General features: G+C 44.1%; 1 protein-coding gene across 4 annotated transcripts in view; it reads left to right on the top strand.

The window, feature by feature from the left end:
* SQOR (sulfide quinone oxidoreductase) overlaps positions 1 to 19,638 on the top strand; it is a 45,766-nt gene that overhangs the window by 8,604 nt on the left and 17,524 nt on the right. For 3 of the 4 annotated variants that reach the window (XM_079909914.1, XM_079909912.1, XM_079909915.1), the window contains exons 2-3: positions 12,045 to 12,295; positions 15,074 to 15,244. In XM_079909914.1, coding sequence (XP_079766040.1) covers positions 12,062 to 12,295; positions 15,074 to 15,244 — 405 coding nt within the window. In that variant the 5' untranslated portion in view covers positions 12,045 to 12,061. Of the gene's footprint in view, positions 1 to 6,473; positions 6,562 to 12,044; positions 12,296 to 15,073; positions 15,245 to 19,638 lie in introns of those variants that run through there. The other variant, XM_079909913.1, reaches the window with a different exon arrangement.

The raw sequence follows: 19,638 nt of genomic DNA on the forward strand, positions 1-19,638 counted from the left end.
GCCTGTTGCCACCAACTGTTTGGACCCCAGGGTTGACAAGAAGGGCCCAGATACTCGATAAGTGTTGTGGGGATAGATGGGACCTGAGTTAGAACCAGAGTCTCCAACCATCAAGAGGTTTCAATCTCTCTGAGAAAACAGAGGCATCAAAATGCCAACAAATAACAGTGACCACAAGAAAGTTCCAAGAAGGGCAAGACAGGTACCATGACTTGTAGAACCAACCTGGGCTGGAGGGACTAGAGAAGCTGGGACTTGGACTGCACTTTGGGCCACGGCTAAGATGAGGAGACAGGAAGGGGCATTTCAGAAGGGAATAATAGCCGGGGGTGAGGGGCTAACGTGTACTCCATTCCACTAGAATGTAAGTTCCGTCAGCACAAGGACCTGATGTGACACGTTCACTGGTTTTTTTACCCAGCACAGCTCCTGGCGTAATGAAGGATAGGATCTCAGTAATTGTCTTAGTCTGTTTGGGCCGCTATAAGAAATACAGTAGCCCCCTGTTATCGGTGGGAGAATACGTCCCAAGACCCATCCCCCTCCCCCGGCCCCAGTGGATGCCTGAAACCATGCATAGTACCGAATCCTGTATATACTATGTTTTTTCCTCTATGTGCATACCCGTGATAATGTTTAATTTATAAATTAGGTACAGTAAGAGACTAACAATAATAAAATAGGACAATTATAACAATGTACTATAATGACAGTTATGTGAATGTGGTCTTCAAAATATCTTGCTGTATGAATTTAATGCCTTTTCCATCCTAACTAAGCACCTGTCACACCGGGGCTGTAACTTTGGCAGTATGAGATGCAACATCAGTACTAACACGAATTTCTTTTTCCTTCTTCATAATTTCATGGATAGAAGATTCATTCCTACTGTAGACCTTAGCAAACTCAGTATATGATTTCTTTTATTTTCTTAAGTCAAGAACTTTCACCTTTTCAATTAGAGGGAGCATTTTACATCTTCTCTTCGGCAAATCCAAATTGCCAGCATTGCTCCTCTTGTGCTTTGGGGCCTTCATTAAGTGAAACAAGGGTGACTTGAACACAGCACTGAAATACAGTTGATCTGATAACCGAGGTGGCCACTAAGTGACTAAGGGGCAGCATACGCTGGACAGAGTGATGATTGATGTCCCAGGTGGGGTGGAGTGGGATGGCGTGAGATTTCATCACACCACTCAGAATGGCATGCAGTTTTGAACTTATGAATTTTTTATTTCTGAAATTAAAAATTTAATTTCATTTAATATTTTTGGACTGAAGTTCACTGTGGATAATTGAAACCACAGAAAGCAAAACTGTGAGTAAGGAGGGACTACTGTACCACAGACTGGGTGGCTTATAAACGACAGAAATTTATTTCTAACAGTTCTAGAGTCTGGAAGGTCCAAGATCAAGCTGCCAGCATAGTTGAGTCAGGGCCAATGTCTTTTCCCTGTGTCCTCACATAGTAGAAGGGGTGAGGGATCTCCCCGGACCTTCTTTTATAAGGCACTAATCCCATTCATGAGGGTTCCACCCTCATAACCTCATCACCCCCAAAGGCCTCACCTACTAATACCATAACCTTTGGGAGTTAGGATTTCAACGTATGAATTTTGGGAGGGCACAAACATTTAGAGCATAGAATGAATTAGCAGATGGATGGATTTATTCAGGACCTTTGTATGTCAGATGTGTACACAGTGAAGGAAGGTAGTACTTAATTAATTCAGAAACACTCTATTGAGTGTAGAGGAAAACACAAAGCACTAGGACACATCCCTACTCAAGCTAGAAAGGGAAAGATGTACACACATCTCACTACCTTTAACCTTCCAATATTTAAATTAGACATTCTAATGTTAAAAAAAACTTTCCCTTGGGGAATCCTGTGGTGGTCCAATGGTTAGGACTCCACGCTTCCACTACAGGGGGCCTGGGTTTGATCCCTGGTTGGGGAACTAAGATCCTGCAGGCCACACAGTGCGGCCAAAACCAACCAAACACCTTTCCCCTGAAATTTGGCTCACCTTATTATTGGCCTACCTTATCAGTAACTGGCAAGCTCTGCTGTTCTTCCATTAGCATCTAAAGCTAATAGACTGGGCATGGGACCAGGACTGGGTGGGGAAATTTCTGTCCATCTGCACAGGTCCTTGTATGTAGTAGATACTCAACGAATACTTGTAGAAACATTCTTAGATACAGCAGAATTGTGGCCATGCAGATTTCATGTAACTCTTTCTTTCCATAAAGATATGATTGCACATTTAGCATAGCTAAATGTAATTTAATCTGCATACCTTTTGTGTAGGAAATAAATCTGTAAATAAAAATATAGCTTAGGTGATGTTTTTTGAGCACTTCTGGCTGATGTGCCTTTATCTTTTATCAAGGTTAAATGGCTAAAATATATGGGAAAACTTTCCTTGTTGGAGAAGATATCCCGTTTCAGTACATTAATAGAGTGGGACAAAAGAGAGGACCGCTCGGTGCTGTATTCTTCAGGAGTAATTATTGCATTAAAAAATCATACCGTAGCTATGTTATTTAGTTGCAAAACTTGGCTCACTCACTCACATAATTATAGCATTCAACAGTAATATGTAATTAAATTGCTTTTTAAATGCCACCTGACAGTTCAGCGAGTTTGTAAGGAGAAGGAGTAGAGCAAAATTTGTTAAACATGTAAAATCTTCCATCTGACTGGACAGTAGTGAATGCACTTTAGTGTATTAAAATGTACCTGGGATTTGTTTTCAATGAGGCATGGTGAAACCAGCACATCAGGAGATGACCACCATGAAGGACAAAGTTTTGACTCCGAGTTCCCTAGGAATGGGAGGCCTGGTACACCATGTACCAGGGCCACATGGGGAAGCATGCAGGTTGGTCAGGAGGCAGAAAAATTAAGGAAAACCTGTAATGTGGTTTTCATGAGGCAGGGGGAACAGGCGGACCAGGTTTGGGATTGGCTAATTTGAATAATTTTAGTGGGCTCTGGCGTATAGGGACTGCCCTGGTTGTCCGATGTCTGGTCCTGGGATGATCAGGGCAGAAGAATGTTGCCTTCTGGAATGTAAAAGCCAGACAGAGGAAGTGGTTCGGGTATGGACTCTGGGTTTGTTGGCTTTACCTATCAAAGGTGTGCTCCTAGGCTGAGTTGTGTACTGTCTTTAGGAGTTGGTTAGCCCTGAGAGGGGCAGTCTCTTTAGGATTAACAAAGCCCCCAAATGTCAAACAATCATAAAATACAGAAATTAAAAACATGATTAATACAGTAGGATTCAAAATATCTCCAGGAAGGTTTCATGAAGTGTCTTATTCAGTGCCATTGATAAGTGCCACAAATATGCCTACATACTTGCATGTACTTCGGATTGAGATGAGCTCACATTAAGGTACCATAGCATTTGGGGGGCAGTGTTTGGTATTTTCCTGGCAATCCAATCACAGTGACAATTTCCTTCCTGAGATTTTTTCCATATTTGGACCTGCCCTTTGATAGTTTAAGTCAGAGGGTGTGATGGCCAATATCCTGTGTCAACTTGACTGGGCCACAGGGTGCCCAGATGTTTGGTTAAACATTATTCTGGGTGTGTCTATAAGGGTGTTTCTGGAGGAAACAGTAGACTGGGGAAAGAAGATTGTCCTCCTCGGTGTGGGTAGTGTCATCCAATCAGTTGAAGGTCTGAATAGAACAAAAAAGCTGACCCTCCCACGAGGAAGAGAGAACCCTTCCTGTCTGCCTGCCTTGACCTGGGACATTGGTTTCCTCCTGCCTTGGTACTTGAACTGAAACATCAGCTTTACCTGGATCTTGAGCCCACTGTTCCTTTGGACTGAAACTCCACCATTGCCTCTCCTGGATCTCCAGCTTACTGACTGCAGATCTTGGGGCTTAGCCTCCATAATGGTGTGAGCCAATTTCCAGGAGTGCCCTTTGTATAATAGGGAAAGTGATGATTGCTTTGGTTCTCTCCCTCTCTCCTTTCCATCCCCTCCGGTTTAATCCTGGTTTTGTCCTTTTTTGGCTGTGTGGCCTTGATGTAACCAGTCTCCTGGAGCCTCACTTTTTTCAGCTGGTAAAATGGGGATGATATGTCTACCTCTAGTGCCTAGCACAGCGCCTGGCACATCGGAGTCTGAGATGGTGCAGTGATGAGCCAGTTTTACAATAGGGGTCAGGGTCTAGCTTCAGATTGTCCAAAGTAGCCATGGTATGCTGGCAAGGGGTGGGAGGGGCTTTTGCAGAGAACTGGTAGAGGGAGGGACCAGGCCAGTTCATTGAGTCCCAGAGGGGTGGGTGGGCAGAGTGCCCTAGAGGAGTGCAGTAGGCACTAGAGGTGGATTTACCCAGAAGCAAATGAAGTTTAAGCTTTTGGGCCTCTCTCTTGCACAGGTCTCTGTGGGTGCTGGGAGTTCCAGGAGCGGAGGGGTAGCCAGGTTATAACCAGAAAGCATTATGCTTATGTTTCTGTTAAACTGCCTAAAAGAGATCTCAGAAGAGTCTTGACTCACCAAGGATCCAGACATTTATTTGGACTTGTTTTCTCATTCCAAATTAATATTAACTATCTAATTTTGTATTTGTAATTTTGGGTCTCCAACGTGTATAGGCTTCAATGCCCATAAAACCTGGATCTGCCCCTGCCTGGAGGGCTGCCCTTCTGGGGGATGGCATGTGGAGCCCCAGCAAAGAGGTCATCTTGAGATTCGGAGCCGGGAGAAGGTCCAGACTGGGAGCTCTCCACCTCTGAATTGCAGGCTCCCGCTAATGCCTGCATTGCTGCTCCAAAGGGCATTCAGAAAAAGTTGCTGTTCACGGAAAGGACTCACTGTAGCTCTGACCCTGCTGCAGATTCAAGTGACCTTTGGAAGATCACCTCGGCCCTCTGAGCCTCAGTTTTCCCATTTGTAAAGTGGTATCGATACCTCCAGTGTAGACTCAGGTATGGGTCCTGTGAATTGTAAAGCTCTAGGCACTTGGGAGGGAAGTATCGTAATTGTGTTGCTACTACTTGTATTTCTGTTATCTTGCTATTACTTGAAATAGGCTTAGACCTTAACATTTCAGTGACTAAAGAGCAAAGGTAATGTCCACCCTGACACACTGTTTTTTGATTTCTGTTTTTTGCTGTTTCATTCATTCGTTCATTTTAATTTTTTATTGAGGAAACTTTCCAGCATATACAAAAATTCACAGATTACCACAAGGAATGCCCATATATATATCCATCAGTTGGCTTCAGACTATTATCAACTCTGAAATGCCGTTTGCAGCAATGTGGATGGACCTAGAGATTATCATACTAAGTGAAGTAAGTCAGACAGAGAAAGACAAATAACATATGATATCACTTATATGTGGAATCTAAAAAAATGATACAAATGAACTTACTTACAATTACAAAACAGAAGTAGACTCAGACATAGAAAACAAACTTATGGTTACCAAAGGGGAAACGAGGGGGCAGGGATAAATTTGGAATTGGATAAATTTGTATTTGGCAACAGATACAGACTACTATATATAAAATAAACAACCAGGACCTACTGTATAGCACAGGGAACTATATTCAATATCTTGTAATAACCTATAATGGAAAAGAATCTGAAAAAGAATATATATATATATATATAATGGAATCACTTTGCTGTACACTTGAAACATTGTAAATCAACTATACTTCAATTAAAAAAATTATTATCAACTCATGGCCAATCTGATGTCATCTACACTCCTACCTACTCACCTCCTGTAATATTTTTGAGCAAATCCCAAATCATTTAAACTGCAAGAATCCCAGTATTTTAAAAATTCAAGGGCCCATAAAAACTTACATCAATACTATTATTCTACCTCACTCATCCCCCAAAAAACTTAAAATTTTTTTCTTCCAATTTGTTTAGTAAGCTAAAATTTAATATCATATATTCCCTCCCAACTCACTCCCTGGGGCATAAGTTACTTTACATTTGAATTAAATAAAATTCAGCTGGTAGGCATTTTCCCTGAATTATCTCTTAGGTCTAACACTGTGAGAACTCAATTGAGGAGTAAGTTTGAATTAACCTCTGCTCTTTAATCAGTGAGGTGACCTTAGGCAGGTGCTCTAACTTTACACTAGACCTCAATTTTCTCGTCTGTAAAATGGGGATACTAACACCCTCTTTACAAAGTTATTGTCTCTGAGACAGCATAGGTACAACTAGTAAACACTCAGTAAATGTTAGCTATTATTATTATGATAGTTTCTCCCTACTTTTTCTTATCGAACCCTGTCTTCTGGAAGTAATTTTGTTGAGAGATGTAAATAACTGACGATAGACTTGGCTGATTTAAGTTAAAAGGCCCAGCAAGCCCAAGGGGGAGGAGCGAATGGAGGAGGAGGAGCCTTCCAGGAGTCTTACCACCTGGGCACTAGGTGTAAGCCCAACCCATGCTGTGTAGACAAGGTTCACTTGTGTCTCAGAGACTGGGACCCACAGGGATCCAGACCCTCAGGACATCACAGCTCAGCATAAGCTTGGCTGGGAAGCTGGAGGTCCAGAGGTCAGGTAGGAGGAACGGGGTGGGTGGTGAGAGGTGGAGGCTGTTCATCGTCTGTTTTCCTCTTTGATTTTTGAAGTTGTCTACAAAGACGATATAATAAAGGTTGGCCTTGTAGTTATTGAAACCGAAAGCAATGAGGGCCCAGCCTGGCATGGGCTTGAGATAAGACAGTTGTGACCCATACAAAGACCCCCTGTTTCCTCAAGAGCAAAAATAGCTGAAAGATTGACTGAGTCTTGCTGGCCTGTTGGGTCTTTCATTAAGATGCTCTGAATAAGCCTTGTTTAGAGGCCAGCTCTTTTTGAACTGGGCCAAGTGTCCTAGCTGACACCCGGTGAGTGGCATGCATGTGGCATAGGATTAGAGAGCTCTCGACACTGGCGGTCTGCGGCTTGTCCCAGAAAGGCTGGCTGTGAGAGGTGGGGGAGTCCCAAAGACTTGTCTAGACCAGGGGGTCTGGAGTCAGCAGCCGGTGATGTAAGTAGGAGATGCCTAACAGGCTGTATTATTTTTCAATCAGCAGGGATTTTACTTCAGTCAGACTACAGCTAGAACAAAGCATTTATTTTGATTCTTTGAAGGAAGCCCTCAATTGATTTAGCATTAATTGAATTTTTATCTAACTTAAAAGCATGACGTTATTTAACTAGGACATGTATTTGTTATATGAAATACATTTTTTTCAATTAAATAAATGTGCCACTTGTTAAATGAAAGTTAACTTTGCGCTATTTATTGATCCTTTTAAAGAGTGGGTGTTTCACCTTGTAAGAGGGTAGAGAGGAAGCAACTGCATTCGTCTGCATCGTTAGTGGGTAATTCTTATTTCTTAACCTAACAGGTAGATGTGTTTCAGGCTACCTTCTAGGGAGACTCAGAGACTTAGATTTATGCTCCTTAGTTATTTTGTTGACAGAGGTTTTTTATTTCTTTTCTGTTGACTTCAGGGTCAAGTTTGGCCTTTCCTTTTTTTTCATTCTGGTTAAGATTGCGTGACCTGCTTCCTTCAATTGTCTGTTTTTTTGATTGTTGCTCCAGACTTGGTTTAGGTCAATGTCAGAAATTTCTCTTGGTTCCTGTCGATATTTTCTGACACTACTTCTAACACCAGGTGTATGTCTTTTCCAACACCAGCCAGTTCTCTGACACCAACTGGGTGTTCAACAGTTCAGTTCGGATGTTAGCTCCCAGAGCTGCAAATGGCATCCCAGGCGACCCACACTTCTGCCTGCCTGACTACAAATTTTGGGGCTCCCAGGATGCCCTCTTAGGTTTGATAATTTGCTAGAATGACACACAGAACTCAGGAAAACACTTCACTTATGCTTACCAGTTTCTTATAAAGCTTATTTCAACTCAGGAATGGCCAAATGGAAGAGATGCGTAGGGCAAGGTACGGGCTGGGGTGGGGGGAGAGAGTGGGGGGGTGCCACAGAGCTTCCATGACCTCTCTGGGTGTGTCACCACCCTCCCAGCACTTCAGCACGTTCACCAACCCCGAAGCTCTCAGAATCTCATTGTTCAAGAGGTTTTTTTTAAAAAAAATTTTATTTATTTATTTATTTTTGGCTGTGTTGGGTCTTTGTTGCTGTGCGCGGGTTTTCTCTAGTTGCAGCGAGCGGGGGTTACTCTTCCTTGCGGTGTGCGGGCTTCTCATTGCGGGGGCTTCTCTTGTTGCAGAGCATGGGCTCTAGGCGTGCGGGCTTCAGTAGTTGTGGCACGCGGGCTCAGTAGTTGTGGCTCGCGGGCTCTAGAGCACAGGCTCAGTAGTTGTGGCGCCCGGGCTTAGTTGCTCCACGGCATGTGGGATCTTCCTGGACCAGGGCTTGAACCCGTGTCCCCTGCACTGGCAGGCGGATTCTTAACCACTGTGCCACCAGAGGAGCCCCTGTTCAAGAGTTTTTATAGAATTCAATCTCCAGCCCCACTTCCTCCCAGAGACTGGGGGCGGGGCTGAAAATTCCAACCCTCTAATGACGTGTTTGGTCTTTCTGGTGAACGGCCTCCATCGTGAAGCTATCTAGGGGTCCCACCCTGAGTCGCTTCATTAACATTAACAGTTATGGTTGAAAGGGGCTCCTTATTATTATTTGCTATTGAATAACAACTCCTGTCACCCAGGAAATTCCAAGGGTTTTAGGAGCTTTGTACCATGAACAGGGAATAAAGGGCAAATATATATATTTTATTATACCACAGTTGCAAAGTGGGATACTAAAAAATTATGATTATTGTCCTGGGTTTTTTCTGGTCTTTGACCTTGTATCATGCCCTACCTTCTCCATAAATAGCATTAGATTGTGGTTCTGGTTTTTCTGATCCGAAAGTGAGGATGACATTACATTGTTAGAATGGGAGTGTTCCTGAGATTTTCAAGTGTTTTCAAGCTTGGAACATTTCCTCTAACACGTTCTTTTATGTTTGTGAAATTTTTGTTGATGGTTCACAAGTGAAATTTGGCTGCAAAGACCAGGATATTCTGCTTGATGACTGTTTTTAATGAAGTTGATAGAACTGGTTCAGAGGACTTTGTGTTTATTTACACTGAATCCAGAAATAGGCTATGGGTAACTGCTGAAATAAAACAGAACCAGCCTTCTTGGCTGAATGAGGGAAATATTTGCATAAACTCTTCCTCTTTCAAGAGGAGAACCATGGGGTATTAGGCTGGAAGGGAATTAGGAGGTTGAAGAGCCTCAGATGGCGTGGTTGGAAAGCAGAAACTTAGCCAGGCCTCCTCTTAGATCATTATTTTGTAACTCTTTCCATGGAGTTAAGATGTTGTGTCAGGACCATGAAAAAGTGGTTTCCCTAAAAGGCAAGTGAGGAGTTTTGCTGTGATTCCGTTGTTCTGTGGACATATAGAAAGGCAGGATGTGATGACTGTCTATTCACCATAAAATATCTTCTTCCCTAGCAAACAGCAGTATCCTACTTGGTGATTTCCTCCACTCCTCAATGATTAAGAAACAAAGAACAAACAAACAAAAAACCCAACCAAACAAATAAAACCAAATTGAGTGATTTTTAAAATTTAAAGCTCATTAAAGAAAACGTGAGAAAAGCACATGCAAAGAAGAGGGAAAAAATCAATTATAGTGTTATCAAAACATTGCTAATATTTAGGTGTCAAATATGGTATGCAAAAAATGGTTTCCCTTTTGTGGGAAGTGTGGAAAAGATATCTGGATTTTTTTCATTTAAGATTATCATGTAAGCACTGTTTTGTTGTTATTGATAGAGATAATAGATATAGTGGTTTAAAGCAGAGGCTCTGGCACTGAAGTGCCCAGGTTCAAATCACAGCCCACCATTTGTGAGCTCCCTGCCTCAGTTTTATCATCTGTAAAATGGGGATGATAATGACAGCCATCTCACAAGTTAAATGTTTATGTAAAGGACTTAGTACATGTTTGTTATTGTCATCAAAATAGATTTCATTATTATAACATTAATATATGTGTACAGTAGAGATTTTATAAGATACAGAAAAGCAGAAGAAATCAAAACCACCCATTATTCTAAAACCCAGAGAAAAACCACTTACCCAGTGTTAACATTTTCCTATTTTTTTAAAATACACTTTCTCTTACATAGTTGAGCTCATATTGTAATTCCAGTTTATATCCTGATCGTTACGTAATTATTCTGGAAAAGACTAATTATGTAAACATAATTTGAAAAGACTACATAGGTCATCTTGTGTAACCATATTTTACTTAACCCTTCCCCAAAGTTTTAACAAGCAGATGGCTATTCCTGCCCATCTCCCCGTACCCACCCCCATATTTAAAAGAGAAGTAATCATAAATTAGCCTTGGTTAGAATAGACTGGAGCCTGAGCCTTCCTTGGCCAGCGTGGAGGCTGCAGTTGTTTTTTCTGTAACCAGGACGTAATCAGATCCAATCCACAAACCAGTTAACTCAGGGTTGAACGTATTATGAATGAATATGTGAGATATATCTTTGTAAAGGTTTGTCTTCTTAAGTATTAGAGGTTACTTCCTTAGAACAGAGTCCCAGAAATCGAAATGCAGGGTCAAAGGATGAGAAATGTTTTCTATAAGGGTCATACTGATTTAAACTTGTGGCAACAGTGTATGAGCCTGCCCCACTTTCTGTAGCCCCCATGTCCCTTCCCCCAGCTCTGGGTTGCTTTTCAGATCTGAAATATTGAGGAAATTGTCAGGGGTTCCAAAACACTGGAGTAGAGTTAATCTTAATTAAAATCATCACTCCAGCCCCTCCTTCTCACTCCTCCAGGGCCCTTCTTTCTTCCTTTCCTTTTCCCTCCCAGCTTTCTCTAATTCCCTCGTGTAGCCTTCCTCTTCTCCACTGGAGGCGGTGGAGCGGGGGTAGTCATATAATTAAGTTGTTCCCGTTAAGAAGTTGGTGAACTTAGCAGCTAGAAGTGTTATCCCCCAGCTGGGTACTTGCATTTTAATAAAGGGTTCCTGGAGCATTGTTGAACTCACAGGACTGAGCTTGATGGTGGAATTTGGGGTGCTGCAATACGCAGGGAGGGAGATATTTTGGTCTGGACCCCTCAAGTTATACAATAGACTGTATCCAAGATGTAAGGCCGGACCTGTGGATGGGATGACGCCAAGGCCAGCTTCTGAGACGCCTTCATTTCCTCACTGCCAAAGCACCAGCTGCTCAGAGCAGAAACACCTTTTCCTAAAGGTTAAAGTGTGTCTCTTGGAAAAGCTATTCGGGGAGATTATTTACCGAATTGGGTGGATATAATAAAAGACTAGTCAGCAGCGTATGCAGATTCTTTTCATAAAATATAACTTTATGATACCAGGCAGGGCTCCTTTTATGGCTTTTGCATCATCTGGTTGAAACTGCCAAAGATATGGAGGGCCTTTGCTTATGTGTCTGTAGCCAGTGATTTAAATCGTGTGTCGCTGGGCAGGCAGATCCGGGTACTTCTTAGTGGGGCTGAGGCTCTGATTACCTTGGCCTGAACTCTGAGCTGCAGAGAAGGTGGGTTTCTTGCTGGACTCTTTCTGTTTCAGCAAGGTCTCAGGTGCCCTTTGTGGCAAGGGATTGTTCAGGTGTCTATCTGTAGACTCATACATATTTGGGGGACTGAAAAGCCAAAGAAAGAATTGAGGAATGTGCCTGAGAGGAGAAGGATGACAGCGGGATACTGTAGATGATGCCCTAGCTTTAGGGAGGGACAAGGAGAGGGACAGGCACATTATGAGGAGAGCTTAAAAGATGAGACTTACGTGGTTCAAAGTCTGAGATGTCCTGCAAGGAGGAGGAGAGGGAGAAAAGGAAAGCTTAGCCAATTGTTAGCCATCTGTGGAGCATTCCCGAGAAGCTCTTGACCACAGCCAGGTGGGGAGGTGGTGTTGAAACGGCGGCAACCAGCTTGAGCCGGCCAGATGCCAGCCTCCCCTCCCTCCCGGAATGAAAATGCTTCGGTCCCATAGTGGCTCCTTCCTTACACAGAGCCTTATCTGTTCCCTTCTAGCCTGATCCAGCCTGAAGATGACCCCGCTGGCCGCTGTGGTGTCTGGCCCCCGTGTCCGACTCTTTGCCTGCCTCCTCAGGCTGGGCTGTCAGCAGGCCAAACCACTTCAGCTTCACACGGGGGCCAGGCTCGCAGCCAAGAACCACTATGAGGTGCTGGTGCTGGGTGGGGGCAGTGGTGGGATCACCATGGCTGCCCGCATGAAGAGGAAAGTGGGCGCAGAGAATGTGGCCATCGTTGAGCCCAGCGAGGTAAGTCTCCCCCTTTTGAGTGCGTGCGTGTGCGTGTGCATGTGTGTGTGTGTGTGTGTGTCGTGCACATGCATGTGTAGGTTAGGGGCTGGGTTGGGGATGACTGTCATGCCTAGGCCACCGTGTTCCCAGGTTAGTGCTTCTCTTTCTGGGCACAAAAAGCAGGTCGTCCAAAAGAATTGGGAGAAGGTGGGGGGAGGGAGAGAGCGAGGACAGATCTCTTGGCTTACATTCTTCTCTCTGTTAGTTTCTTAGGGCTGCCATAACAAATTACCATAAAGGGGGTGGCGTAAAACAACAGATAATTTATTCTTTCGCAGTTCTGGAGGCTAGAAGTCCCAAACCAAGGTGTTAGCAAGGCCATGCTCCCCTCGAAGGCTGAGGGGGAAGGGGAAGCTGTCTCATGCCTCTCTCCTAGTTTCTATGGTTGTGGACAGTCCTTGGTGTTCCTTGGCTTGTTGTAGATCACTCCAATCTCTGCCTCTGTTTTCACATGGCCTTCTCTCTGTGTGGCTCTAGTGTCTTCACATGACCTACTTATAAGGACACCAGTCATTGGATTAGACGTTAGACAATCTGATGGATAGACATTAGAGAGTCAAGGACATTCTAATCCAGTGTGACCCCATCTTAACTTGATTACATCTGCAAAGACCCTATTTCCAAATAAGGTCACGATCGCAGGTCCTGGGGTTAGGACGTCAGCATATTTTTTGGAGAGAAGCAATTCAACTCATGTCATCCTCCACCTTCAGTCTCATGTCCAGAGGAAAATCAGTGGCCGTTGCGCTTTCCTTTCCCTGTTCCAGTCTGGAGAAAGGGTGATGAGTTGAGGGGCGGTGGGGAAAAGGTGAAAACCCACTGAAAAGGTGTCAGTGGGCTTGAGAAATTTAAGTATAAGAGATTATAAACAGATTATAAAGCAGAAAAAGGTAGCAGACACGAGGTGGGAAGTTGGGAAGTGTTTATAAGGCACTATTTCATGAAAAATATTTTAAGATTGTCCAAAGTTTCAAAAAATAGTCAAGATTTTTGGCGGTTGGCTTAATGTTTCCTAAGGAACTGTGTGTGCACCAGTGGGAAACTGTATCTTTGGGAGGAAAAAGCAAAATGGATCTGGTGCCGGTTTGGTGGAGAGGGTAGGGCAAGAAAGGCACAGTCCTTTTCAGGAAGTCTTCCCAGTACCAAACGAGGCTGCCCAGGGCTTTTTTGCAATCTCCAACTGATACGTTGTGATTTGTGGGGAGACTGGAGGGCACTCTCCGTCTGTTTCCTTTTAAAAGTGACTTTAATTCAGGGACAACATTTTAAATGACAGTGGTCTGAGAGCTGTATCAGGTGGCCTGTGGTGGATTGTAGCTAACTCACGGAAGGCCTCCCAGTGGGGCTACTCTTTGTGATGAGACAGGCCCCTCCAAGGCACTGGACACAATTCAGGAGGCCAGAATGGAGTCTGTCCTGCTCTGTGAGGAAGTGCATGACAGGGGCTGTCACAGGAGCTGCCAGCGGCTCAGGCCTTTGGCACTTTCCCTCCTGTGTCTGGTTTAGTGATTGCTAGAGCTCGTGCTTGTTTGCAGTCTAAAAAATAATCCGAGTTTGTATTTTCATTCCCTTTTCTGTTCAAGATGGACTTGAAATCGTTGAGCTCTCACAGCTGGAGCTCTCACAACTGGAGACCTCTAACCCCCTTATCTTTTTTTTTTTTTTTATTTTTTTTTTGCGGTACGCGGGCCTCTGACTGTTGTGGCCTCTCCCGTTGCGGAGCACAGGCTCCGGACGCGCAGGCTCAGCAGCCATGGCTCACGGGCCCAGCCACTCCGTGGCATGTGGGATCTTCCCGGACCGGGGCACGAACCCATGTCCCCTGCATCGGCAGGCGGACTCTCAACCACTGCGCCACCAGGGAAGCCCTAACCCCCTTACCTTTGATCCCATGCATTATGGCTGTAGGGAGATTGCAGAGCTGTTCCTTATGTCCTCTTCACTCTCTGGGGGTGTTGGCAATTCTGTCTGGCCAGTATGAGGCATTTTGACAAAGTTGAGATCTCTTAGTCCCCCGGTCTGCTCCATGGATGTATTGGAATTCTCAGAGACCATTAAGCCAATATACCCTTTGGCCCCAAGCCTAGAACTTTCACAGCTAACTGAGATCAAGAGTGGACCATCTGAAGCAGAAGAACTCCAGAAAATACTGGAAATTTGGGTATCATGGTGGGATCTGATGCCTCTGAGAAAGGAGAAGAGGGATCCTAGTGCTGATAGGGGATGTCTGTAGTCCTCCCCATGGTCTTGGGAAACACAGTGGGAAGTTAATGAAGTTTTGAACATCCCCAAAGCGGCAGTAAACTTTTCAGACTCACCTCACAAATTTCTGAGGAACCGTATTTAGGTTTTTGGGCTTACTTTTTCTTTATATCCGTGCACATAAACGGATTAATAATGTGTGTGTGTTCATATGCATGTATAAGTAACACGTACATGTTAAACACCAAATCTACTTTAAGCAATAAATAGTACAGTGCTCACTAAAGATAGTTTATGGCTTTTTTCGCTGATCTTGGCAGAATTCTTTTGTAGGTGACTGCCCTTCAGAGCTTAACACAGTAGGAGACGTCAGTGGAGTCGGCGGGGGGAAGACTCACCTTCTGGAGACTTTTCTCTGTGATGCTCCAAGGGTCTGGAGGGAAGAACTGAGAGAGTCTAGCTCAGGTACTTTGAGCTATGACCCTTTTGATCGGCCTCACATTGAAATGAATCTCCCAATACTTTGTTTCTTAGAGACATTTCTACCAGCCAATCTGGACCCTGGTGGGAGCTGGTGCCAAACCATTAGCCTCATCTGGCCGTCCCACAGCGAATGTGATTCCATCTGGTGTAGAGTGGATCAAAGCTAGAGTGGTTGATCTGAACCCAGACAAGAACTGCATCCACACAGACAACGACAAGGAGGTAACCGTCCGGGTCCTTTGGCTTTTGTTAACCTGAGGGCTTGTATTGAACGCACAGCCATTATCAAACTGGACAGCCTCATGGTAAGAGGGCAGTATACATGTGCGTGTGTGCATGTGTGTGTGTGCTGAATACTGCATGAGATGGGAGGGGGTGTGGGGAATGGAGGATGGGATAGATGGAAGGACTGAGTGCTGCTGAATTAATAAATGAACAACGAAGACAAGTATTTATTGAACACCACTGTTTGTCCTGTTGCTTGGTACAGTATCATATGCCTGAATTTTTATTGCACAAATACTACTGCTCTGTGTGAAAATACCAGGTACCTCCCTCCTTTTTCCTTTGAAGCAGCCAGCCTCTCTATCTGACCCTGGTCCTGCAGAGGAAGGGGGTGTTGGGAAGTATCCATCCCAGTCACACTCGGGGGAGCTCTGCCGGAGCTGTTAGGGAACCGTGTGACTGCGGTGGTGCCAGGGCTGAGAATTGCTGCTGCCGCAGCTTGCGGCTCATGGTTGCTCTGCACCATTCAGAAGTCTCCTCCCACCCCCACCACACAGGGATCACAGCTTTTCAGCAACTGCAGCCCCTGTGTCTGACTGAGGTCATGAGGGCAGGATGGTGAGAAGACAGGCTTAGGAGCCATCGGGGCATCGTGTCCCCCTGTCTGCTGCTGAGCCCAGGACAGCCGTCGTGCCGCACAGCCCTGTTCCGGGCTCCCATGGTTCTTGGGCCCCCAGGGTGTTATTGGCCTTAATATCCTGACCCGGCTCCCTCCAGACTGGGCACTCCAGCATTTTCACAGAACTGTGGAATCTGAGAGTTGGTGGGAATCTTTCAGATCCAACCCCTTGCTCTAAGCAGGGACCATTGGCGCCAGGCCTTCTCAGCCTTTCCTTAGGTCATGGATCTTTCTGAGTGTGGATCTTAATTAGCCCAGTCTAGAAAATGCATACATGTACCTAATTTTGCATTTAATTTCAAGGAGTTCAGAGATTGTTTGCAGCCTTTCCCTGAGCCCTGATCAACCCTGAACCAACCCTCCTTCCCCTCTTCCTTCCTCCCTCCCTCCCCACCCTCTCTCCCTCCCTTCCTTCCTTCCTTCCTCAATATTTATTAAGCATTATTATAACCTAGGTACAGTTTTAGGGATATACAAGTGAACGACAATAGACAAAAATCCTTATTGTCCTGGATTTTATATTCTAGTGGAGGAGGACATACAATAAACAGTAGACGTAATAAGTTATATAATGTGTTAGAAGGTGATGAATATTAATTTAAAAAAATAGAGCCGAATTACTGGGATTGGGGCACGTGGGGTAGGGGGTTGAATTTAAAATGGGTTAGTATTTATACTCTCCAGGGCCAGGGACTTCTCTGACAAGTTATCCCTCTTCATTTTTTATAGACAGACAGGTTATATGAAAGTTCTGCCTTTAATGAGTCAGAATCTACCTCCCTGTAACCTCTTTTTTGTTCTTTCTTGGGCCAGGGTGTTAGTGGCCATAATACTGTTCTTGTCCCTTATTCTTCCTACAGTGTGGGAGAGAAGGCCTTCTCTCTCTTCTGTGGCGAAACCCTCCAACTATTTGAAGGTGGTTCCTAGAGTCTGTGTCAGTCTTCTCCTCAGGTAGACTTGTCCTCCTGTCTCCACTTTCCTCAGATTTCAGGAGCTCCAGCCCTCTCACTACCCTCTTTACCCTGCTTGAGACGGCATCTGACTTGTTTTGCCCCCATGATCCATGGCCCCTAGAGGTGCCTGGAAGAATAGCCAACACTACAGAACAGCCCAGAATAGAGTGGGACATTCTCTCCCACAACTAGATAGAATCCAAGCTAGCATTTGCCAAGTTATCACAGTGCTGATTCATGCTGGGCTAGAGGTCAGTTCAAACCACTGGGTCTTTTTTTCACATGATCTACTGTCAAGTCAAGCATCCCCCATCCTAAAATATATACATACATATTTATTTATTTACATTCAATTAAAAAGTTTATATGTTATATGTGTATTATTTTCTCCCTGTTGAAACACTTCCATATTTTCCCCAGCATGTCCAGGAGAGCAGACTGGATTAAACACAAGATTGTTCTCAATTCACAAGACTGAGTTTTGGGACTCATTTCCCTTGCCAGTCTGCTGCCAGCTCATGGGACCAGCGGACTTGTACCTTCTAATACACATCCCCCTTTGGTACAGCAGTGCCTGCCTCCTAGTCAGACCCCTTTGCATTATAGGAATAGCTCAGAGTCCTCTGTGATTGGGTTTGTGTGTATCTTAAGGAACATAAACTTGTCTTATCTCTTGAGAATGAGAGGCACTGGGAGGTGCTCTCAATTCTGAGTGCTGCTTCGACATCTAAGGCCTAGACCCTTGGGAGAGTTGTAGAGTCTTGTTTTAGGGCTGTGAAAGAAGTTGGTATTAGTTGGTGAGACTCTTCTCCGAGATTTTTTTTTTTTCTGTGGTACACGGGCCTCTCACTGTTGTGGCCCCTCCTGTTGCGGAGCACAGGCTCCGGACGGGCAGGCTCAGCGGCCGTGGCTCACAGGCCCAGCCGCTCCGTGGCATGTGGGATCCTCCCGGACAGGGGCACGAACCCGCGTCCCCTGCATCGGCAGGCGGACGGACTCTCAACCACTGCGCCACCAGGGAAGCCCTCCGAGATTTTTTAAGCAAAAATATTCCATAGCCAGATATCAGAAATCTACATATAACGTCTCTTCTTCTTGGTTGTGGTTCACCCTCCCAGCCTGCCTGGATCTTTTAGATTTTTGATTCAGACATCCAGTTAGCCATTTTTCCTTGCCATTATCCATGATGGTTTCATTTAAGTTCAAGGTTTTAATTCTTTAACATGCCCCTAGAGAACTTTTTTCTAGCTTACATAAATCAATCAATATTCTTTTGAAAATATTAAAAAATTTACCAAATCATTTCCATTCTTTGTTTACACTTTCCTATCCTATTTACAATGTGAGGGTACTGCTGAAATCTAGCCTCAGTGTGTCTGTGTCTCTGATTTTTTCCCTGATTCAGAGTTCTGTTTGTTTGGAATGTGTCCCCCAGGCCCCATGTAGACTGGTCCTTGCTCCTTCTCCAGATTTAACCTGATTCTGTTCTCTTCCTTGTTCCTACTCCAGCACACTGGCCTCTCATTTCCTCAAATACTTTGGCCTCCTTCTTCCCCAGGACATTTGCACATGCTGCTTCCACCTCTTCCCCTAGCTAACTCCTGCTTATTGTTAGCTTAGAGATGACATCTTCAGACAAGCCTTCCCTGATCTACAAGACTAGTCAGGTTCCCCCTTGACATGCCATCACAGCATTCTGTGGTTTAGTAATTGTTTGTGTGATTATCTGGTAATGTCTGTCTTGCCCACTAGACTGAGTTCCTGGAGGGCTAGGAACTGGGTCTTTCTTGTTCAGCGTTGTATGTCCAGGACTTAGCACAATATCTGTCACACAGAAGGTGTTCAGTAAATCTTTGTGATCAAGTTGTGCCTCAGTTTCTTCATCTGTAAAATGGTACTACTAATAATACCTACTTCATTGGGTTGCTGTGAGGATTAAATGAATTAAAACATAAAACATTCATAACAGTGCCTTGTACAGAGTGAATGCTCAAGAAATGTTGCTGTTATTAATTTTTAAACAATACATGAAATAAACAAATGGGACTTAATTAAACTTAAAAGTTTTTGCACAGCAAAGGAAACCATAAACAAGACAAAAAGACAACCCTCAGAATGGGAGAAAATATTTGCAAATGAAACAACAAAGGATTAATCTCCAAGATATACAAACAGCTCACGAAGTTCAATATCAAAAAAACAAACAATCCAGTTAAAAAATGGGCAGAAGACCTAAATAGACATTTCACCAAGGAAGACATACAGATGGCCAGGAGACACCTGAAAAGATGCTCAACATCACTAATTATTAGAGAAATGCAAATCAAAACTACAATGAGGTACCACCTCACACTGGTCAGAATGGCTATTATCAAAAAATCTAGAAACAATAAATGCTGGAAAGGGTATGGTGAAAAGGGAACCCTCCTGCACTGGTTGGTGGGAATGTAAATTGATACAACCACTTTGGAAAACAGTATGGAGGTTCCTTAAAAAACTAAAAATAGAACTACCATATGACCCAGCTATCCCACTACTGGGCATATACCCTGAGAAAACCATAATTCAAAAAGAGACATGTACCACAATGTTCACTGCAGCTCTATTTACAATATACAGGACATGGAACCAACCTAAATATCCATGAACAGATGAATGGATAAAGAAGATGTGGCACATATATTCAATGGAATATTACTCAGCCATAAAAAGAAACGAAACTGAGTTATTTATAGTGAGATGGATGGACCTAGAGTCTG

The sequence above is a fragment of the Stenella coeruleoalba genome (assembly GCF_951394435.1).
Source record: "Stenella coeruleoalba genome assembly, chromosome: 2".
In the NCBI taxonomy this organism is placed as follows: domain Eukaryota; kingdom Metazoa; phylum Chordata; class Mammalia; order Artiodactyla; family Delphinidae; genus Stenella; species Stenella coeruleoalba.